The sequence below is a fragment of the Tachypleus tridentatus genome, chromosome 12 (genome assembly GCF_004210375.1).
Source record: "Tachypleus tridentatus isolate NWPU-2018 chromosome 12, ASM421037v1, whole genome shotgun sequence".
Lineage (NCBI taxonomy): Eukaryota > Metazoa > Arthropoda > Merostomata > Xiphosura > Limulidae > Tachypleus > Tachypleus tridentatus.
Window position 1 is genome coordinate 21,366,557 of NC_134836.1, and position 19,628 is coordinate 21,386,184.

Here is a 19,628-nt window from a genome sequence, read left to right on the forward strand (position 1 = left end):
GGCAAAGACAGTGTGGGTACATGCTGATCAACCAACTGTGCCAATCCTCCTTGAACTCGTCCATCACATAACCTGTCATTTCTGTACAAAGAAAACCGCCGAAAGGTGACTGTATCGGCATGTTTCAGAAATATTAACTGTAAGGAAAGACATACAAGATGGTAGGAAGTAATCAGTGTTTTGATGTCATCCAGATTAGAACGAAAACCTCGAGAGTTCCATTATATTAAGGTGGCCATTTTTATTTACGTGTAGGCGAATTGGGTGGAGAACCCTTCTGTTTACGACCACGTCTTTTTATTTTAGTGTCTTTATTCGAAGAAGGTCTATCGACCTCCATGAATCCTGCCCTGGTTCGATTCGGCAGGTCTTTGGTGTTGGAAGAGGATTCTAGTGTATGAGAACGTAAACGAATGATTGTTTTGCATCTTGGGGTGGGAGAAGAAGATGCATCCAAGGAAATGCCACTTCCTTTGGTTCCACAATAAATGTGGGAGTGCAGCACCATACGCCTGAGATGAAGTGGTGGACAGCAACTATCGAGCCTCAGGATAAATAATGTTATGAATCGTTTTCAAACGCTGTACCTATATTTCTTCCAACCATTTAAAGCAAGAACGAAAGTACGATGGGTGAGAGCCATTGCAATTGACGCAATGAGGGTGAGTTTCACAATCATACATGTCATGGTCCTTGCCACCGCAACGAGCATACGTCAAGGAATCACGACATGACGTCTTCGAGGAAGTGAACTGAAAGAACAAAACCTTCCCTGGAAGGTCCCCTCACCACGTATAGAAATCCAAACCGAGGGGAGTAACTACTGAACTAAGGAGCAGCAGGGTTTGGTTTAGTTTGAATTTCGCGCAAAGCTATATGAGGGCTATCCGCGCTAGCCGTCTCTAATTTAGCAGTGAAAGAAGAGATGGAGGACAGTTAGGTCAATACCACCACTCACCGCCTACTCTTGGGCTACTCTTTTACCAACGAATAGTGGGATTGACCGTCACATTTTAATGCCCCTACGGATGAAAGGGTGAGGATATTTGGTGTGACGGAAATTCGAACCCGCGACCCTCGGATTTCGAGTCGAATACCTTAACCATCTGGCCATGTCAGGCCGGGGTTTGTTTTGATTGGATGTAGTCCTTTACTCTCCGCTAAACAATTTAAAATACTTTATGTATGTTTTGCAAGAGGCGACACGCTGTCGCTGTTAATTACAAATTATATTCTTTCGCCTTCTTTTCTTCACTAGAACTCGCATCTTGGAAAATAAAATAACTGTTGAATAAGAAGCTGTTGTGTTGGAATAAAACCATTGTTATCGGAAGTGACGACTTAAAAAGTCACGGTCATTATTTTATCACTTTAATAAAATCACATGGAATGAGGTAACTAAGTTTCAAATTTGAAAACGAAACTGATGACAGGAGTAATACACTGCTGGCCAAAATTTTTAGGCCAATGAACATAAAGAAAAAATATATACGTTGTTAGACTCCACCACTTATTTGAGTAGAGCTTCGAAAGATGATAATAAAAAAAGGGGAGAATAAAAATGAAAAACGTTTTTAGCATTTAATAGGGAAAATGTAAACACTATGAAATTAGGCTAAATACTAGCTGGTCAAAAGTTTAAGACCATACCAAAAAGAGGTCCTAAACAGGGTAGGAAATGCCCAACAAGCGGTCTGAGTAGTGAGCTGCACGGCCGACATTGCGAATAACTCCAAACATTCGCTTTGGCATGGTTGCTATAAGCGTTTGCAGAAGGCTGGTTGGAATGTTATTCCAAGTGGTGAAGATGGCTTCACGAAGATCATGCACTGTTTGGAATTGTCGTCCATTTCTATAGCCCTTTCCATTCACCCCCAAACATTTTTAACGGGGTGCAGTTTGGGCGAACACGCTGGACGGTCCAAAATAATCACGTTATTTGTCATGAAAAAGTCCTTTGTCTTGCGGGCATTGTGGATTGCAGCGTTGTCCTGCTGAAAGATCCAGTCGTTTCCACACAGCGAAGGCTTTCAGTCAATAAGGATGCTCTCTCCAACATAACAATGTAGCCACCTGCTGTTTGACACCCTTGTATAACCTGAAGCTCCATTGCTCCATGGAAGGAAAAAGCACCCCAGATCATGATGGAACCTCCTCCACTGTGTCGTGTAGAAAATGTCTCTGGTGAGATATCCTTATCGTGCCAGTAACGTTGGAAGTCATCTGGACCATCCAGGTTAAATTGTTTCTCATCAAAGAACAAAACCTTCGTCCACTTTTCTATGTCTCATGTTAGGTGCTTCTCAGCAAAGTTTAATAGAGCTGTTTTGTGGTGTGGAAGGAGGCGTGGCCTTTGAAGACGTTGGAAGTTTTTAAAGCCTTTCTCTCGTAGATGCCATCTTATTGTTCTTGAGCTGCATTCTGCATCCGTAAGGGCCTTAATCTGGTTCGACGATCGGCTGGTGTCTTGCCGGACAACCCGTCGAATCCTCCTGCTCAACGCTGATGAAATTTTTTTGGGCCGACCACTTGAAATTCTCATTCTGTATCCCTTAGGGTCTTTTAAGAAATTTGCAACAGCAGTTTTACTACGCCCAGTCTCACCAGCGATGATACATTGAGAGATACCTTGCTTTTGCAGCTCGACAATTCTGCCACGTTTAAACTCTGTTAACTTTTTAGCCTTTGCCATGTTTTTATTCAATGTAACACAGGAGATATCAGTGGGAGATGTTGACAACGCAAATGCTTGAACACAAATGGCTAAATTTCGTTACGTGTTTACCGATTAACTCTTCATTTCAGTGTGGTATTAAACTTTTGACCAGCTAATATTTAAGCTAATTTCATTGTGTTTACATTTTCCCTATTAAATGCTAATAAGGTTTTTAAATTTTACTTTCCCCTTTTCTTATTTTCATCTTTTGAAGCTCCACTCAAACAAGTGGTTGAGTCTAACAACGCAAGATGCATATTTTTTCTTCATGTTCATTGGCCTTAAGAATTTGGCCAGCAGTGTATCTTGAAAATAGAAACTGTTAAAAAAACACACGTATTTGGAGTTTCCTTAATCCTTTTTACATATTTTCAATTAATGGTAGAACGGGGAAAACTTTAGCAATTACCCATTACTGATTAAGTAATTTATCCTGAAAACTTACATCTTACGGACATCTTGGCGATGGGCCAAAACTTGGACGACATCATAAGCTCCCCGAGTTAAGAACTTTCTTCTTTTATCCTGAAACATGTGCGATTTGGGAATAATTTGGAACATTGCTTTTTCTAAATCTAGTTTTTTGAGAACCTGAAATTACAATCTAAGCCGTACAATACACATTATGTTTTAACCATATCTTGTTTTGTAAGGTTTTCGAGTGACCAATGAAGTACCTAACAATTTTATTTTTACTTACTAAGGAAGAACAGATTGGTTATATTTGTTTGGATTAACTTTCGATTCTTCTGTACTTATTGTTAGTTAATTTATTAAAGCTCGTTTGCTGTTGCTTTTTTTTTGCCTGCATGTTTCATAATGATGGCCCCCTGTTTTCTAAAATCTTTGAAAACACTTACTTTTAAAACTTCATCCAATTAATACCACATTAGCTTAGGGTTAATAAACAGTAATAAAAACTTCAAAATTCAGAACACACTTACTTACTAGTTCGCTAATATAAAAAACCTTTTTTCAAACAAGGACATTGTAGCATGATCGTACAAAATAAAATAACATAAAACAAGTGACTAAAATTATGTTAAAATACACTGATAGTTGACATAGTTAGGAAGCATAATTATATGTGTAAGGGTTATGAGTAAAAAGGGAGTGCATGGCTTTTATTTGTTTGCCCCCTGGTAGTTCAGCGGTAAGTTTGAGGGGTTATAACGCTACAAATAGAGTTTGAATTCCTGCGATGGGCATAAAACAGATAGCCCATTCTGCAGCTTCACACTTAAAACGAATTCCGTTTCGGTTTCAATTGCATTGAACTTTTCCAGATGTTGCAGGTTCGTGGCCACCTTGGTAATCTTTACTTATCTTTAAACAATACGAATTTATTTTTATGAATAGACAGGAAAAAATGAAGTTCCTACAACATGATAACGATATCTTCAACATGCTCACAGCGAAATGTTTGTACGTCCTTTTACGTTTTTATTAGTACTTACCTCAACACTGACCATGGCAACATGGCGGAATTTTCCAGCGTCTTCTTCGTTGGCAGGAAGTCGTAAAAAGTAATATTTCTTATCTGAAGTAAAAACAAGTGGTTCGTACATATCCACCCACCCAGTGGTGCTACTCTCCTCCAAATTCTACAAATATGAAATACAATATGTGATAACTTGTTAAATTATTGATACAGTGTTGTTTTTAAATTTTTCCTTTCTACCTACTGGACTTCTTTCCAGTTTATCCCTGAAAATCAAGTTTGGGTTGATTGAAGCAAAACAGGTAGGTATTTGTTACCTCATTACCTTTTGCACTTTCACCATAACTCTGGGCTCGGCATGGCCAGATGGTTAAGGCACTCGACTCGTAATACGAGAGTCACAGGTTCGAATCCCCGTCACACCAGACATGCTCGCCCTTTCAGCCGTGGGGGCGTTATAATGTGACGGTCAATCCCACTATTCGTTGGTAAAAGAGTAACCCAAGAGTTGGCGGTGGGTGGTGGTGACTAGCTGCCTTCCCTCTAATCTTACACTGTTAAATTAGGGGCGGCTACAGCAGATAGTCCTCGTGTAGCTTTGCACGAAATTAAAAAACAAAATCAACAACCAACGAAAATCGAGTACGTTTGACGAAATTAGAGACGGCTAGCGTGTAACGTTGCGCAAACTAAAAAGAACAAAAAGTAGCAACAAACATATCAAAGCTTTAAATGATCCTTGTTGAAGTTTAACAGTCATTGCACGGCACAGGGACGGTGTGAAGTATATACTGCAAAGATAGAAGGAAGCCCAGTCCAGGAACATGAGACAAGTTCGCTGAAAGACACGTCCCATATCTAAAAATCAGTTCCCTGAGAAACGGAAGTAAAACAGCGAGATCTTGAAGTGTGATGTTGACAAGTTACACATGGATAATGTTTCACGGCTCAAGAACACTGTAGAGATGTGACTTTTGTGGAATATTAACAACAAGAAGACATTTACTATGCTTAGAATATAGTGTAAAAAAAACAACTAGGTTTTACAAATATTCTTGTCTTAGGGACAGTGGCACTAAGGTGATTGGGACAGATGAATCTAAAGTTGAACTGTTTGATTCCAATTAGCACGTATATGTTTAGCGAGAGTCAATGTGAGGATACTCTGATGAATTGGGACACAATATCTGCTAATGGTGTTCATCATCTTCACAAAAAACTGATATGATCATGGGTCAGTATGATTATTACAGTATAGTAATTACCCATAGTGCTGTATCCTCCAGAAAGAAACCATTTGGGCAGAATTCCGTATTTCTAGGCGGTAATGACCCAAAATATACACTTATAAGAAATGCAGAGCTTATTGGCAAATACAGAAGGTTCAATAGATTTACAGCAAAGGGACTGGCCAACACAAAGTTCAGACTTTAATCCCATAAAACAAATTCGGTGTTTGCTGGACTCCCTGTATTTATTCGTTTGTGTTGAATTTCAAGCAATGCTACGAGGGCTATCTGCGATAGCCGTCCCGAATTTAGTAGTGTGAGACACTAAGCTACTCTTTTACCAAGTGAAAGGACGAGCATGTTTGGTGTGATGAGGATTCGAACCCGCGACCCTCAGATTACGAGTCAAGTGCCCTGGTCGCATGGCCATGCCGGGTCCAACTCCACTTATCAAATGTAGTAGAGAAAACGTCTGAACACAGCTTTAAGGTAATTAAAAAAAAATCCAATCACACAAAAAACTTTGGGAAGATACTTAGAAACACTTTCACAAAGATGCAAGAGGTGATCACGCTAAATATTCTCCTCGTAATAATTTTTCTTCAAGTTAATTTCCATAGGAAATCAATGAGATTTTACGTGTAAATCTAATAGAAAAACTGCTAATGCTCTATAATAAATTTGAACATTACTATGCAAGCTCCTAAAAAGATTGATGTTTAACATAACAGCACTCACCGTTTCACACGCCCATCCGTTTCTTTCATGACAAATACTGACGGTCGAGAAATTCTGGGAACGTCGTAACCAGACGACGGCTATACGGCTTCGATCAATCCACTTAACCTGGGTGAAGTAGTGTTCTCTAGGGAAAGAAAACGTGATAATCACGTGACACGTGGTAAAACACGAAAAGTCTATCTGAAGAATCCTTCATCATCTTTGAGAGTCTGCATGAAACTTGCAAAGTTTACACTATCGTTCAATGTCTAAAAAATGTGTTAGATTCTTCCGAGAGTTTTTTGTGAAGTTAAACTTTCCTAGATGTCGCCTCTTGAATAGCGCTGGCAGTTCCACATACGATTTAACAGTATAATATGTTAGGCGTTAAAATGTTACAGTCAATCCCACTATAAAGTAGCCCAAAAGCTGGCGGAGGGTGGTAATGACTAGCTGCCTTTCCTCTAGTCTTACACTACTAAATTAGGAACGGCGAGCGCAGATAGCCTTCTTGTAGCTTTACGTGAAATTCAAAAACAAACTAATTACAACTGAAGACACGTGAAAATTATATTTTATATTAGTTTATTTCGTCGTGTATTAGAGTTAAGAAAATAATCGGTTTTCCTGAAGCTATTCTAATCTTTTTACTCCTATAATATTACTTTAAAAGTTTTGGAGTGCTAATTCTTGACATACGCACTCAAAGGCACTAAACTATAGAGAACACGCATAAGGTTGTATTATTTTTTAATAGATAAATGAATTCTAAAACTGGTAGGTTTGGCCTTCGTTATCTCACAAAGCATGAACACCTAATACATAAAATTCACATTAATTTGTTTATTTTTATAGTATTTCATTCTGAGGACTGAGAGATCGCTTATAAAATGTCTTTATCCTACTCTTAAGTATGACTGATGTTTCCAGAAAATGTTCACTTGAATGCTGAAGTTGGCGACAATCCAAGATGGAAACTTCGCTGCTATTGGTAACCAGCTGACTAAACGAAACAAAAAAGCTGAAAACCCGCTGTTAAGGTTTAGGTGTTTATCACAAATTACTCTTATAAAGAAATAAACAGCTATTTCAGCTAAACAAATTATCGCTACGACTTTGTTCTTAATGAAAATATCGCCGCGATTTAAACTAAACAAACCTTCCTTACAATTTTGCTTGGTTTTTATGAAAGTTTTGCTGCAAGTTAAGCTAAACATACACAATCGTTATATCTTTGCTCTTAGTACTCTTAACATTTTACGAACTGTTTATTTACTTAGAAAGAAAGCAAAAATTAGTGTGGTATCCATAAATAAAGAAATTAACACAAGTTGCAAGGAATCAAGAAAGAATCTAAAGTGTTGAAAGAAATGTAAATTAGTTGATTGGGATATTTTCAGTTTTTAACAATAGAGCGTACACCACCGCCACGCGTTTATCATATTCGGCTCTCCAAAAACACGAAAATGTGTCAATTTGTTTGTAATTATGAACGGAAGATTTGGGTAGGGCAATGAGGAATAATATTAAAAAAAAGGTTCACCAACTTTCGTCAAAATCCGGTCATTTTTGAAAGAGTTAAAGGGAAAAAAAAAACTAACTACTTCTGAGTTAGATAAGTTAGAAATACTTCTGAGTTAGTTCAAATGCATACCAACTTTCATTCAGATCCATTCAGCCGTTTTTAAGAAATCTTGCTGACAAACACATAAACACACACGCAAGAGTAAAAACAGTTATCCGTCCACCTTCGATGGCAGAAGTAATAAAAATCGATTCTGATTACATTATAGTGAACACATTGCATCGCTTTCGGTAACCTTGCTTGATATAAAGGCTATTCAATTATTTTTTTTCAATCAAAGTTATCCATTTTGTTGATAAATGAAAAGTTAAACAATTGTATATATGTGCTGTCCCTATCCTCGGGATTGAGCCACCAATGTTATGAGCACTCAAATTTATCGCTGAGCCTCCAGGAGATGATACTGTTCAGGAAATGGATTCCTACGTTTAATTTCTTGAAATTCTTAGTGTCGAAGACGTACATTAAACTACTTTGTATAGTCTTTAAGGCTTAAAGTTAGTACTAACCGTACGGAACCTAACATAAAAGCCTTCTCATCAAATAGTTTCTTTTAGCTTTTCCTTTCCATAAGAACTGGTCACCAGGTTTATCATACCATTAAAAAAACGGTCAGAATGTAAAAATATAAGTGTTTGTTCATGAAATTAAATAGAATATATATAGTTTATAAAATGTCAGTGTATTAAGTCTCGGGTTGTAAATTTCGCCAAGACGTTGTTTTTATGAGAATTTATAGTAGACGAGTCGTTAAAAAGTCCTTACTAATAAGGGTAAGAAGCCCGAGGCTGAAATTTATTGTGAAAAAATCAAGTTATCGCTCATATATATAAAATCAATTCCTTTTTCTATACAGAAAGCTAAGCATGTTTCGTTAGAGATTACGCCGTAAAAACGAACGAAAAACAAACACACTCAATCGAGACAACAACCAACAAAAGACGCATAAAAAATTGTACAGTATTGTCAAGTGAAACATCTACGTATACATAACATCTCACTCTCAAAGCAAATTATACTGGGTAACAAATGGTGGTCATACTGTTTACGGTATGAAAACCATTTTACGGTAGAGAAAAGTTGTGTTTTATCAAACATTATTTAAACAGTCTTTTGAAACAGCTTTAAAAGTAATATTAGTTTTAGAACTAATTTAAACAAAAATCATTGTCGCCCATTAATTTAGAATTCCACTTACTAGGTGACAACTTTTATTGATTGGGAGAGATTTATGTCCAAATGTCACTATGTTTAAAAATCCGATGTTATCTTTCACCTGAAGAAACTAACAATTATGAAAACTCAGCTATTATAGTTAATGTTTCCAAGTCATAAGAAATGCGATAAAAATATTTCGTAGATAAAACATAGATAGCCATTTACCTTTCTTGTATTTCGTTTGGTGGACGAAGACTTCTGGGAGCAGGGATATTTGACGTAAACGTGACGTCAACTACCCACAGTGTGGCTGTTGGGTTTTCTGTGCCAGGCTATTAGGAATAATCAAAGTGAGGCGGTTTGCGATAGTATGTTTTATTTTACAGTAATTTCATGTTCAGTTTACTATTCTGATTGATAGAAACGAAATACTAATTTAATATTAAAACCGAGAAAGGCTGCATTTTTACCAGAAAAAAACAAACAAAAACTTTAGAACACTTTTTTTAGAAAGTCGCTTATATAAGTAATGAGGCCACGATAACAAAACAGCAGCGTCATCTGATGAATCACAGATACTGTCGATATTACAAAATAAACGGATTTTTTTAAAACTATTTTATTAATATGGCTCCGCGCGGGCCACTTACTACCATTTATGTGAGGCAATTCCAAGCTTTCAATGTGTAATAATCAGAACGCAGATTTTTAACATTTCACTATTTTATATTATTGAGTGTAAAAGCATTTGGGATAATTCTAGCTAAGTTAACTCCAATACTGACATCCATAATTGAAAATGGTGTCAAAAAAACTTTTCGACATTTCCCCCCCTTATTTTTATGTACAAAAGCAACAATGTTTACAAACGTTCTGTAAAGTGGTCTTACTCATTCACTATTGATACCCCACTATTAATATTTACGTCTTATCTCACTAGTTCTAGAGAAAACAAAACAGTTTTTTTTTAAATGTTCTTAATATTAATAAATACCTTAGGATATCTGATTTTCACCATAGCTGGATAAATATTGTTCTCATCCATGTAATTTCCATACCAAGGGTACTGGACTTCGGGGACTAAGCTATCATCAAAGGAAGCAAAACACAGTCTTGTACCATCCTCTGACCACCAGATGGGGTTATTTTTGCCCAATATTTCTTCTGCAAAAAACATTAATTTATCGAAAGAATACATACATCAGAAAGCGTGTTCAAATTTTACAAAATACTTTTAAAATTGTGTTTAACATATATGTTCAGTGCCATGCAAAAGTGTTAGGACAAGAAAATATTTTGTTATTTTTCCCATTTTTGGAACTTATACTTCCATGTCATCACATAATGTAAATTTCAACATTATGGTAATACTTCACTGATCCCTGTTGATAATTAAATGAGCCAAGGTGAGAATACTTATCCTTATTTAGAATTCCGGTACACTTGTACCAAGGGCAGGTCATAAGAGTTCTGCTACTGTTCAAATTTAGGTCTGAAATAACTATGTTAACTTTTCAGAAAGAAACTATCAAGGACTGTCATATGATACCGGTATATGATACAAGTAATCGATTTAATAGCACACTACAGACAAACCATAATAAAAACAGTGTTTAACACTACAAATGTTAAGTTTTGTTATTATGCCACAGCGCAAAATGCGTATAGAATTGTAAGTACGGTGGAGTTTGCATAAGATATTTTTGTGATGCTGGTTGGACTCTCCAACAAATTACTGCACATGTTTAAAAGATTCTCTAAACACTGTCAACTACACCCTAGCTCATGAAACCATGACAGGTAAATTTGTAAATAGGAAAGGAAAGAGGCAGAACGCATAAATTCAGTGACACTCAAGCATGAGAGAAATGAACATATACCAAACGATAGTAAAGTTTACAAGTCTACAGTATCAAGAAGACTCAACGAGAATGGAATATCTGGTCATGTAGCAGTTTAAAAAAAATCTTTACTTCGATCTCCAAATATTATCAAGAGACTCAAATTTGCCAAAAAGTACAAAACTGGACTTCTGATGATTAGAAAAAGGTGTTATGGACGGGCGAGTCCAAGTTTGAAATATTTGGCTCAAAGCGTAGTCTGTACGTCTGGCAGAAGAAAGGTAAAAGATACTTATCTTACTGCATAGCACCTACCATGATTCGGGGGATGTTTTTCTGCTGGGGAAACAGGAGGTATTTGCAAGATAGCTAGAATAATGGACCAGTACAAGTACCACAAGATACTGGCCCATCTTGGTATTGTGTATTATTGGTAAATGATTCTACTTCCAAGAAGATAACAGTTCAAACACTCATCAAATCTATGCAGAAGTTAAGAAAGAAACTGCTAAGGTCATTCACACGACCTCACATTGTCAACATTTTGACAAATTAAAAGTTACTCCCAAACGAACTTTTATGGCAGTGTATTAGAAACATTTGAAGAATGTTTGTTTTGTTTTTGAATTTTGCGCAAAGCTCCACGAGGGCTATCTACGCTAGCCGTCCCTAATTTAGCAGTGTAAGATTAGAGAGAAGGCAGCTAGTCATCACCACCCACTGCCAACTCGTGGGCTACTCTTTTACCAACGAATAGTGACTGTCACATTATAACAACTCCACAGCTTAAAGGGCAAGCAAGTTTGGTGCGACCCTCGGATTAGGAGTCGAGCGCCTTAACTACCTGGCCATGCTGGGCCTCATTTAAAGTAAACTCCCAAAGGACAATTTGAACAAATATGTTGCAATAATATCTGACAAATTGTCTGAAGTTACTAAAGCAAAAGTAGAAACACAAATTATCAACTGTTTGCACTTACACCGAGTTTCTCTATAGATTAATATCATTTTAATGTTTCACTTATGATTTACCTTCCATTGTTCTTTTAAAGAGACTGAAATCTAATTTTTTACTTTGTCCTAATACTTTGTACAGAACTGTACATACTAATGTTTTCCAAGCTAAGAACGCTAGATAGAAGTACTTTTGTTATCGGTAAACTATGTTAGTTAAAAACAGGTTTGACTGTCGTGAAATCAATACATATTAACAGTTTTAATATACACGAGTTTTGAGAATGCGGTAAAAGAAAGCCACATGATACACAGGAGCCTTAGGATGAAGAAATTCGGAATACGTAAAGAATATCTCTGGACGTAATTAGCATCTTTATGCGAAATGATTAATCAAGTGGTGCTATAACAAAGAAGACCCATTGAACAAGTCATTCAAGGCCCTTGAACCTTTCTTGTCAATAGAGTAACGTTTCTAAATTTATCTTATGATTGTGGTATTATAGCACAAAAATGCAAGTTTATAAAAAATAAATAAATCACTTTTTATTTACTTTCGCTGCGCTGTGTGTTAAAGTAATACTTACAATAATTATTTTATAGGTCATTCCGTTTTAATACCAATTGTTCTCTAAGATAATTTAGCATATCAAGTGCAGATTAAAAGTACCTTCATACACCCAGTCGGGAATTCCGTTAAAGATCGTCTGATTAACTCCGCTTCTGGTGATACGTTTTGGAGGAATGTCTCCAACGTAGGCCATGTAATAAATGTCGTTGTTTCGTACATAAACCTGCAAAAATACGTAAGGTAATAAATGTTGTATTTTTTATGTTACCTTAACACAAAAGTTTCCATTTCACACGCAAGTTAAGAAAATACCATGAATGTTCTTTTCGGTTGAACCCCAGGACCCTATAGCTATGGTACTATATACGCTACTAAAAGAATTAGCGCTGAATTATAAAACAGATTGAGCACATATCAGAATACTAATGAGCTTCTCTTCACTAATATGTGCATGATTTATGGGCTACTTCGTTTTAAATACAATATACAAATAAATTATATATCCTATGCTATATTTTCATGTTCTAATTGTCTAGTTTTTCATTATTTACTGTTTACTATGTGTATGTGTAAATACATAGACACATATACACACACACACACACAATCAGTGTTTTATTTTTAGAACAATAGCAGTTCAAAGTAATTTAGTGGCCGAATGGTAATTGAAAATAATATCGTGCAATATGGTGTCTGTTATAAAGGATATGCCGAACATCTTAAAAATTAGATTTAAAACAATATTTGGATTTAATTTTAAACGCAAAGCTACTCGATGGACTGTATGTGCTTTATCCACCTCAGGGATCTAATTCTGAATTTTAGTGTTATAAATTCATAAACTACCATTCTTCTGTCAAGGGTTATAACAGCAGTGTATTAATATCAGTCCTAATTAAATGCTATTAACACGGGGATCGTAAACGAAACGAATTCCACCATAAACGAAAGAGAGAAAAAAAAAACATATCTTGACTTGGATGCAATAATAGTTCCAGTTGTTCTTCTGTGGCAATTGTTTGAAGTGATTTAGTTTATCTGTAGACTTTGATTTACGTTACGTAATTTGTCTATGGCCATTGTTTTACGTTATGTAGTTTGCATTCCAACTAAATATACTTACCAGTTGACTACCAGTTGGTCCCCAAGAGACATCCTGTAGTTCAGCATTGTCTTCACTTGGTAATAATGGCGAGGTTTGGCTAGCCGATACAGAAAAAAAAAGACAAAGTCTTGTTATTTTATCACCACCGTTTCATAATTATCAGATCATATATCACTAACTTATCACCTTCCTAAATTGTTACCGTTAGGGGTTTCATTATCACAGTTTTTAACAAAAACTCGAGTGGTTTTTAATCGCTACTAATGTCCAAGAACAACACTCATATTCAATATTTTGAAATATCCTCAAAATAGAAAACCTTGACAATTGGACATTATTATAGATATTAACGAATAAAACATATTCTTTCGCAATGCAATATTAACAAAATTGACACTGTTTCAACACAGTAGCTTCAAACTGAAAAAACACAACCACCCCTTCAGATATAGAAGCGGTTTAGCTAATTATTAGTTTCCATTTCATCGTATTTATCTACCATCCCTATCCATCATGCAAAATATTTATATAAACATCACGTGATTTCACTTTATTCACCTAGGAAATGTCTGTACCAAGAGTTAGTTACTCGCGTAGGAACGTTCGATTTTTTAAGAGGTATACAGAACACCAAAAAGTTTAAGAGAAAATTTTTAAAACTGAATTATCAATAGAGAGTTTTAATCAAATGTATAAGTTCATGCAATAAATGACTAGTACTGAATTCAACTTACTAATTTTGGATGTCAAAATATTTGTATTTCGCTGTATAAGAATATCTAAATCTCTAGAAAGAGAGAAAAAAACCGTATAAAAATGTACATGAAAGTGAATTTTTTTCACTTGTGAATATCAAACGATTAACTATTTTTTCATAGAAACATGTATATATTTATTTTCTCCAAACAGTTATTAATGTTGAGGTAACTTAACTATACAAACAATGAAAACACCAATGAAAAATTTATATAAATATAATAATATTGCCTGCTATATGTCCACGTAATTATACGTTGCAGGATGTGGATGGATCTAAAATTAGGTCCATGCGGGGTAGGTACATTCAAATTTTCAGTTTTGCCTCTGTTCATGGATCTTCGCGATGGATTGTTAGGTTCATGTGGAGATACACAGAAACTTGTGGTTTCACATTTTGTGTTTTGCAGTATTTATGGGCGTTTTTTTGCGATTTTACAATTATGAATAAGGGAAGTAACTTTTCATGTTATAAGACAACCTTTCATTAATCACTAATTTACATAACTTTCGTCCAGGTGATGGATACTCCGGCTAATGAGCAATAATATTTAATTTATGTTGGTTTTTGTCGGCTTTTTGACGTGTTAGAGGAAGTGAAAGAAATTACTTATTTTTCTTCGGTTTACAAGAAACAGAATAAGAATGTATGGTCGTCGAACAAAGAGTCATACTATGCAACTATTGTATTCTACATGGGTAAGCAAGTGCACTGCCGTATTGTATTACAAAAGACATTACCAGATATTTGCAGATCGTCTTAATATATAAAAATAAGAATAAGTAGTTTCAACTTTATATCCCTATAGATCCACTATCAAATGTCATATACGTCTTATGCAGTTGTCTCAATTCGAGCTTTTCCAGTTATGAACCATAACGAAATATACATTAAATAATATACCATGTTATATGCCACACGCTCCTATGCTTGATAATAGTTGTACAGTTCTTTCATGTTCTTAGTTTAATAGATAAACATGACCACAAAAAGTATAAGTTAAATATAATAAAATATTATACTGAACATTATATTTGATACAACTCCTACGGACTGGACGAGAAACGATCACGCACATACCTCATAAATGCAGTATAGTTGTTTTACACGTGGAGAATACCGGATACATTTTGGACGTACATAAAATGAAATAGGTAGTTCCGTTTGTCTCATTATTATAATACTAAGTTTGTTTTGCTAGATACTTACTGACCGATTCGAGGTGTTCATAAGAAAAAACAAACTAGGGTGGTTTTTTCCTATACAGTTTATCTTTCCGGCGAATTTATCTTCCTCTGGTTGATCACTTCACCAAACATTTTACTGGGTAAAAACGGTTATTTTCTGAGTTATTTAGAACATAAATAGATTTCCGAGCACCTTATCCTTCTACCATATTTGTTCCACACGTTAACGAGCCCGGCATGGACAGGTGGTTAAGGCATTCGACTACTACTCTGACGATTGCCGGTTCGAATCCCGGTCACACCAAACATCTCGCCTTTTCAGCCGTGGGGGCGTTATAATGTGACGCTCAATTCCACTATTCGTTGGTAAAAGAGTAGCCCAAGAGTTGGCGGTGGGTGGTGATGAGTAGCTTCCTTCCCTCTAATTTCACACTGCAAAATTAGAGATGGCTAGCGCAGATAGCCCTTGTGTAGCTTTGCGCGAAATTCAAAACAAACCAAACCACACATTACCTCTACCAGCTACTTAAAAACTTTCTAAACACGTTACGAAAATTATTCGATATCCGTGGACAAACTGTACAGAGCTTCACGGAGGTAAGGGGAAGGAGGCAGTTTCTCCACCTCCAAATCCTGAAATTTTGTTTCGAAACCAACCTTGGAGAAACAAGAAATTCGAAATAAAACAGTAAACCACACAACTATAACAAGAAAGAGTAACAAAACTATATCATGCTATTGATTAAGTTACTAAGTCACTCTCCCATTATGGAAAACCGTCTCTAAGTAATTTTAGTGGCGTAACTTGCACGTTGTTTTCAGGGGACGCTTTAAGATCCTACGCAAACCGATGGAACTTGTTTAATAGTAGGAGTTAAGAACTGTAAATAACAGAAGATCAATGGCTGAACAATATAATCAAACTGTTATTTTTTAGAGGAAAACTGACGATTACGATAACATCCATGGCAATCAGGCTTAAGAAGTTACGGGAATAATGATCTGTGAAATAGATAGAAAGGGTTTATTAAATGTTCTTCTATAAGAATATACATTTATTTGGCTTAAGGTGATAATGCTCACAATACTGGTACACTTACCTTTTTAACTACATAAATACACTTACTTGTCTAATAGGTGTAATTATACTTACCTTTCCAAGTGCATAAAAAACTTACCTTTACGACTACATAAATATACTTACTTTTCTGACTACATAAATACACTTACTTTTCTGACATCATAAATACACTTACTTTTCTGACTATATAAATAAACTTACCTTTCTGACCACATAAATAAACTTATCTTTCTGATTACATAAATAAACTTACTTTTCTGACTATATTAATAAACTTACATTTCTGACGACATAAATAAACGTCCTTTCTAATAACATAAATGCATGCATCTTTCTAATACGTATAAATTTACTTAATCTTCTAACTGCATAAACGGACTTACCCTTCTCTTTGCATAAATATACTTACCTTGCTGAATATTCGAAAGGGTACACTTACTTTTCTAATAGCATAAGCAAGTAAGACATATTTTCTATCAGCTGACAAACTATAGCTGTGGACATCGTATAGTCTCTGCGAAAGGAAACAAAAAACTTTTATAGTTAAGTTGGAAGTACTATTAATTATCAAATTTAAATATAAAACAGTTTTTAAAGCTACTGTTACGTCTAGGATATAATTACAACCAAGACTTTTTACAGTACTATCAGTATAAGCTATACATTTTGTATATGTATTATAAAAATACTTTGTTACAGCATATAGGCAACGATTTAATAAAAAACAATTTTTTCTTTAAATCAATCCGAGGAGTTTAATAGTATTTTAAAAATAAATTTTGATTTTATATAATAAACTTTTATTTTTTTAACATTCGGTTTTTAATTGACTTGTTGATGAGAGTGTCTTACTAAACTGTTCCAGAAGAAACGAGTTTTTGAAATTTATTCCAAAAGATGACACTAAGACTTATTGATTAAAGTATTTGCTTCTAATTACAGCAGTTTTTCCAATTACTTTTCATATTCAATCGTATAGTTTGCAGAATTAAGGTATTTACAACGTCGATTCCAGAACCAAATTTCAGTAACAAGATTGCAGCTAAATAACCATTGAAGTAACATGAAATTGAGGTAATATAACCACTACGGATCGAAAGAAAAGTGTGGAAAAAGGTAAGACTGGTAAGCCATTCCCAGTTTTAAGCTTATGGACTAAAGGAAAGCTTAGCGATCAACAGTACAAAGGACCAAACTCTTGGACCTCTTCAGTTGAAAAGTGGGATTTGAAAGTTACCGTTATAAGTCACCGATATCTCCAAAAAAGCAGTGTTTTTTTTTCAGCAACGGGATGCAAACCATGAACGCTCGTATTTATAGTCTAATACTCTGACTACTAATATACGCCCGGTTTCAAAAGTAAAAGAAATTACAAGAGGGCATTTTTGTGCATCTCATGAAACATTTGAATTGAATTTTATTATTATGATAAACTCTGGTGTCAAAAGTTTCGAATTTAGATAACCATTCTCAGAAGATTGCAGAAACATGTAGATAACTTGGCCTTTTTATTTTTTGAACAATTTTTTTCGTAGGAATTCCTTCTAGCATTGTTTAGAAATAATATTTACCTAATCCACTTTTTCTCAGCTGGCCACGTATAATGTTGATTTTATTTCTTGGTTGTGAGATAACAGGATTAAATTCTGATGAAAAACATTTCATAGAAACTGATCACTTGAGTTATCTGAGAAGAAGGATAGCTCCAAACATCTTTTGAACTAACTTGTATGGATTTATAGTAAAGCTACTAAGAATATACGAGGCCGTCTCTGATTTTTAACTACCGACCAGAGAAAATGGCCGCCAGTAGACAACACTCTATACCTGCCCTACGGGAGCCTGGCATGGCTCAACTCGTAATCCGAGGGTTACGGGTTCGAATCCCTGTCCCACCATACATGCTCGCCCTTTCAGCCGTGAGGGTTTTATAATGTTACAGACAATCCCACTATTCGTTGTTTTAAAATAGTAAAAGAGTTGGCGGTGGGTGGTGATGACTAGTTGTCTTCTCTCTAGTCTTACACTGCAATTAGGGGCGGCTAGCGCAGATAGCCCTCGTATAGCTTTGCGCGCAATTAAACAAACAAACAAACAAACTCTGCCCTACGAAATTGATTAATGCCTTTTTGAAATGTATTCCAATAGATGGCATTAAGACTTATTATTTAAAGTATTTTGGAACAAGATTGAATAAGCCTGTGATTATTTTATATTTGTTGAGATATACATTAGTGGGAAATATATCTAACATCCAAGACTTCCAAATACACGAACCCAGTACAGATTTTTTTAAAGCACAGAAATAAATCTAACTTTCACTGTTTCTCCATAGGCTTTATATGGTTTTTAAACACATTAATCCAGTAGAGAATTTCAGTTTTTTTGTAAGCACAGAAACACTACACTAGACACTTAGTAGGCCGATCAATCAGTGTTTAAGAAGAGAGATCGAAGTTTCGCTCTTATTTTAAATATGAAAACAAAAAACAGCCGGAAAAGCTACTTACAAATGCCGTGTTTAACATGAGTACGGTTTTATTTAACGTTTCGGCATTGTACAAAATAAGGGTTCCATCAAAAGCTCGGTAAATAAGTTCTTTTTCTGAAAAAAACACACACAAAAGTATTATTTAGATATTGCAATATAAACGAGTCATTGTAAGTACATTTAGATGCAACCTATTACCTGCGTTAAAGTAAAACAGTAAGAATAATAAAATATCAGTGATTAATCAAGATATTTAAGCTAATTCTAAAACAGTTGCTCTGTTACAAAACATTAAAAATACAAGAAATCTTCGTAATGTTTTTAGAATTTACCTTAAAGTTTCTAACATCTATTATATTAGGCACTGTCTAAAGTTCAGCGTGCCAAACTGTGTATCGGGAAGTCCAAGGTTCGAGCCCGCGATATGCTGCTCAACACATTTCTCACTTTTAGCTGAGGACACGTTATAAAAGTGACAATCAATTCCATTATTTGGTTTGGTGTATTTTTGTAAGCGACGGATACTACTGGCTTCCTTTGGCCAACAGTTAGAGACAACTGTGTTTGACCCACGGAGTTTTAACCTGGCCGTTTGAACCCATACTTCTCATAAGGTTTCATTCTTCAGGCAAATACCATATATTAATACTGGGTACAGTGAAACAACAGAAATCTGTGGAAAACGTAATTTCAACTCTACAAATTGGAGCTCGAGTGAACGTAAAGAAATATTTAACGTGATATTTGGAAATATAATAAAATTAAGTCAAAAACTATGCATAAGGTAAAAGA

General features: G+C 35.3%; 1 protein-coding gene across 5 annotated transcripts in view; it reads right to left on the minus strand.

Annotated features, from left to right (window-relative positions):
• Positions 1-19,628, minus strand: part of LOC143235133 (dipeptidyl peptidase 4-like) — a 128,023-nt gene that overhangs the window by 26,762 nt on the left and 81,633 nt on the right. For 4 of the 5 annotated variants that reach the window (XR_013018936.1, XM_076472980.1, XM_076472981.1 and 1 more), the window contains exons 4-13: positions 18,856-18,950; positions 16,785-16,859; positions 14,055-14,107; positions 13,339-13,417; positions 12,315-12,438; positions 9,844-10,013; positions 9,075-9,181; positions 6,125-6,251; positions 4,174-4,320; positions 3,162-3,241 (exon numbers count right to left, since the gene is read on the minus strand). Coding sequence is in view for 4 of the 5 variants with exons in the window: in XM_076472980.1 (XP_076329095.1) it covers positions 3,162-3,241; positions 4,174-4,320; positions 6,125-6,251; positions 9,075-9,181; positions 9,844-10,013; positions 12,315-12,438; positions 13,339-13,417; positions 14,055-14,107; positions 16,785-16,859; positions 18,856-18,950 (1,057 nt within the window). In the remaining variant the exon portion in view is untranslated. Of the gene's footprint in view, positions 1-3,161; positions 3,242-4,173; positions 4,321-6,124; positions 6,252-9,074; positions 9,182-9,843; positions 10,014-12,314; positions 12,439-13,338; positions 13,418-14,054; positions 14,108-15,286; positions 16,860-18,855; positions 18,951-19,628 lie in introns of all 5 variants that reach the window. The other variant, XM_076472983.1, reaches the window with a different exon arrangement.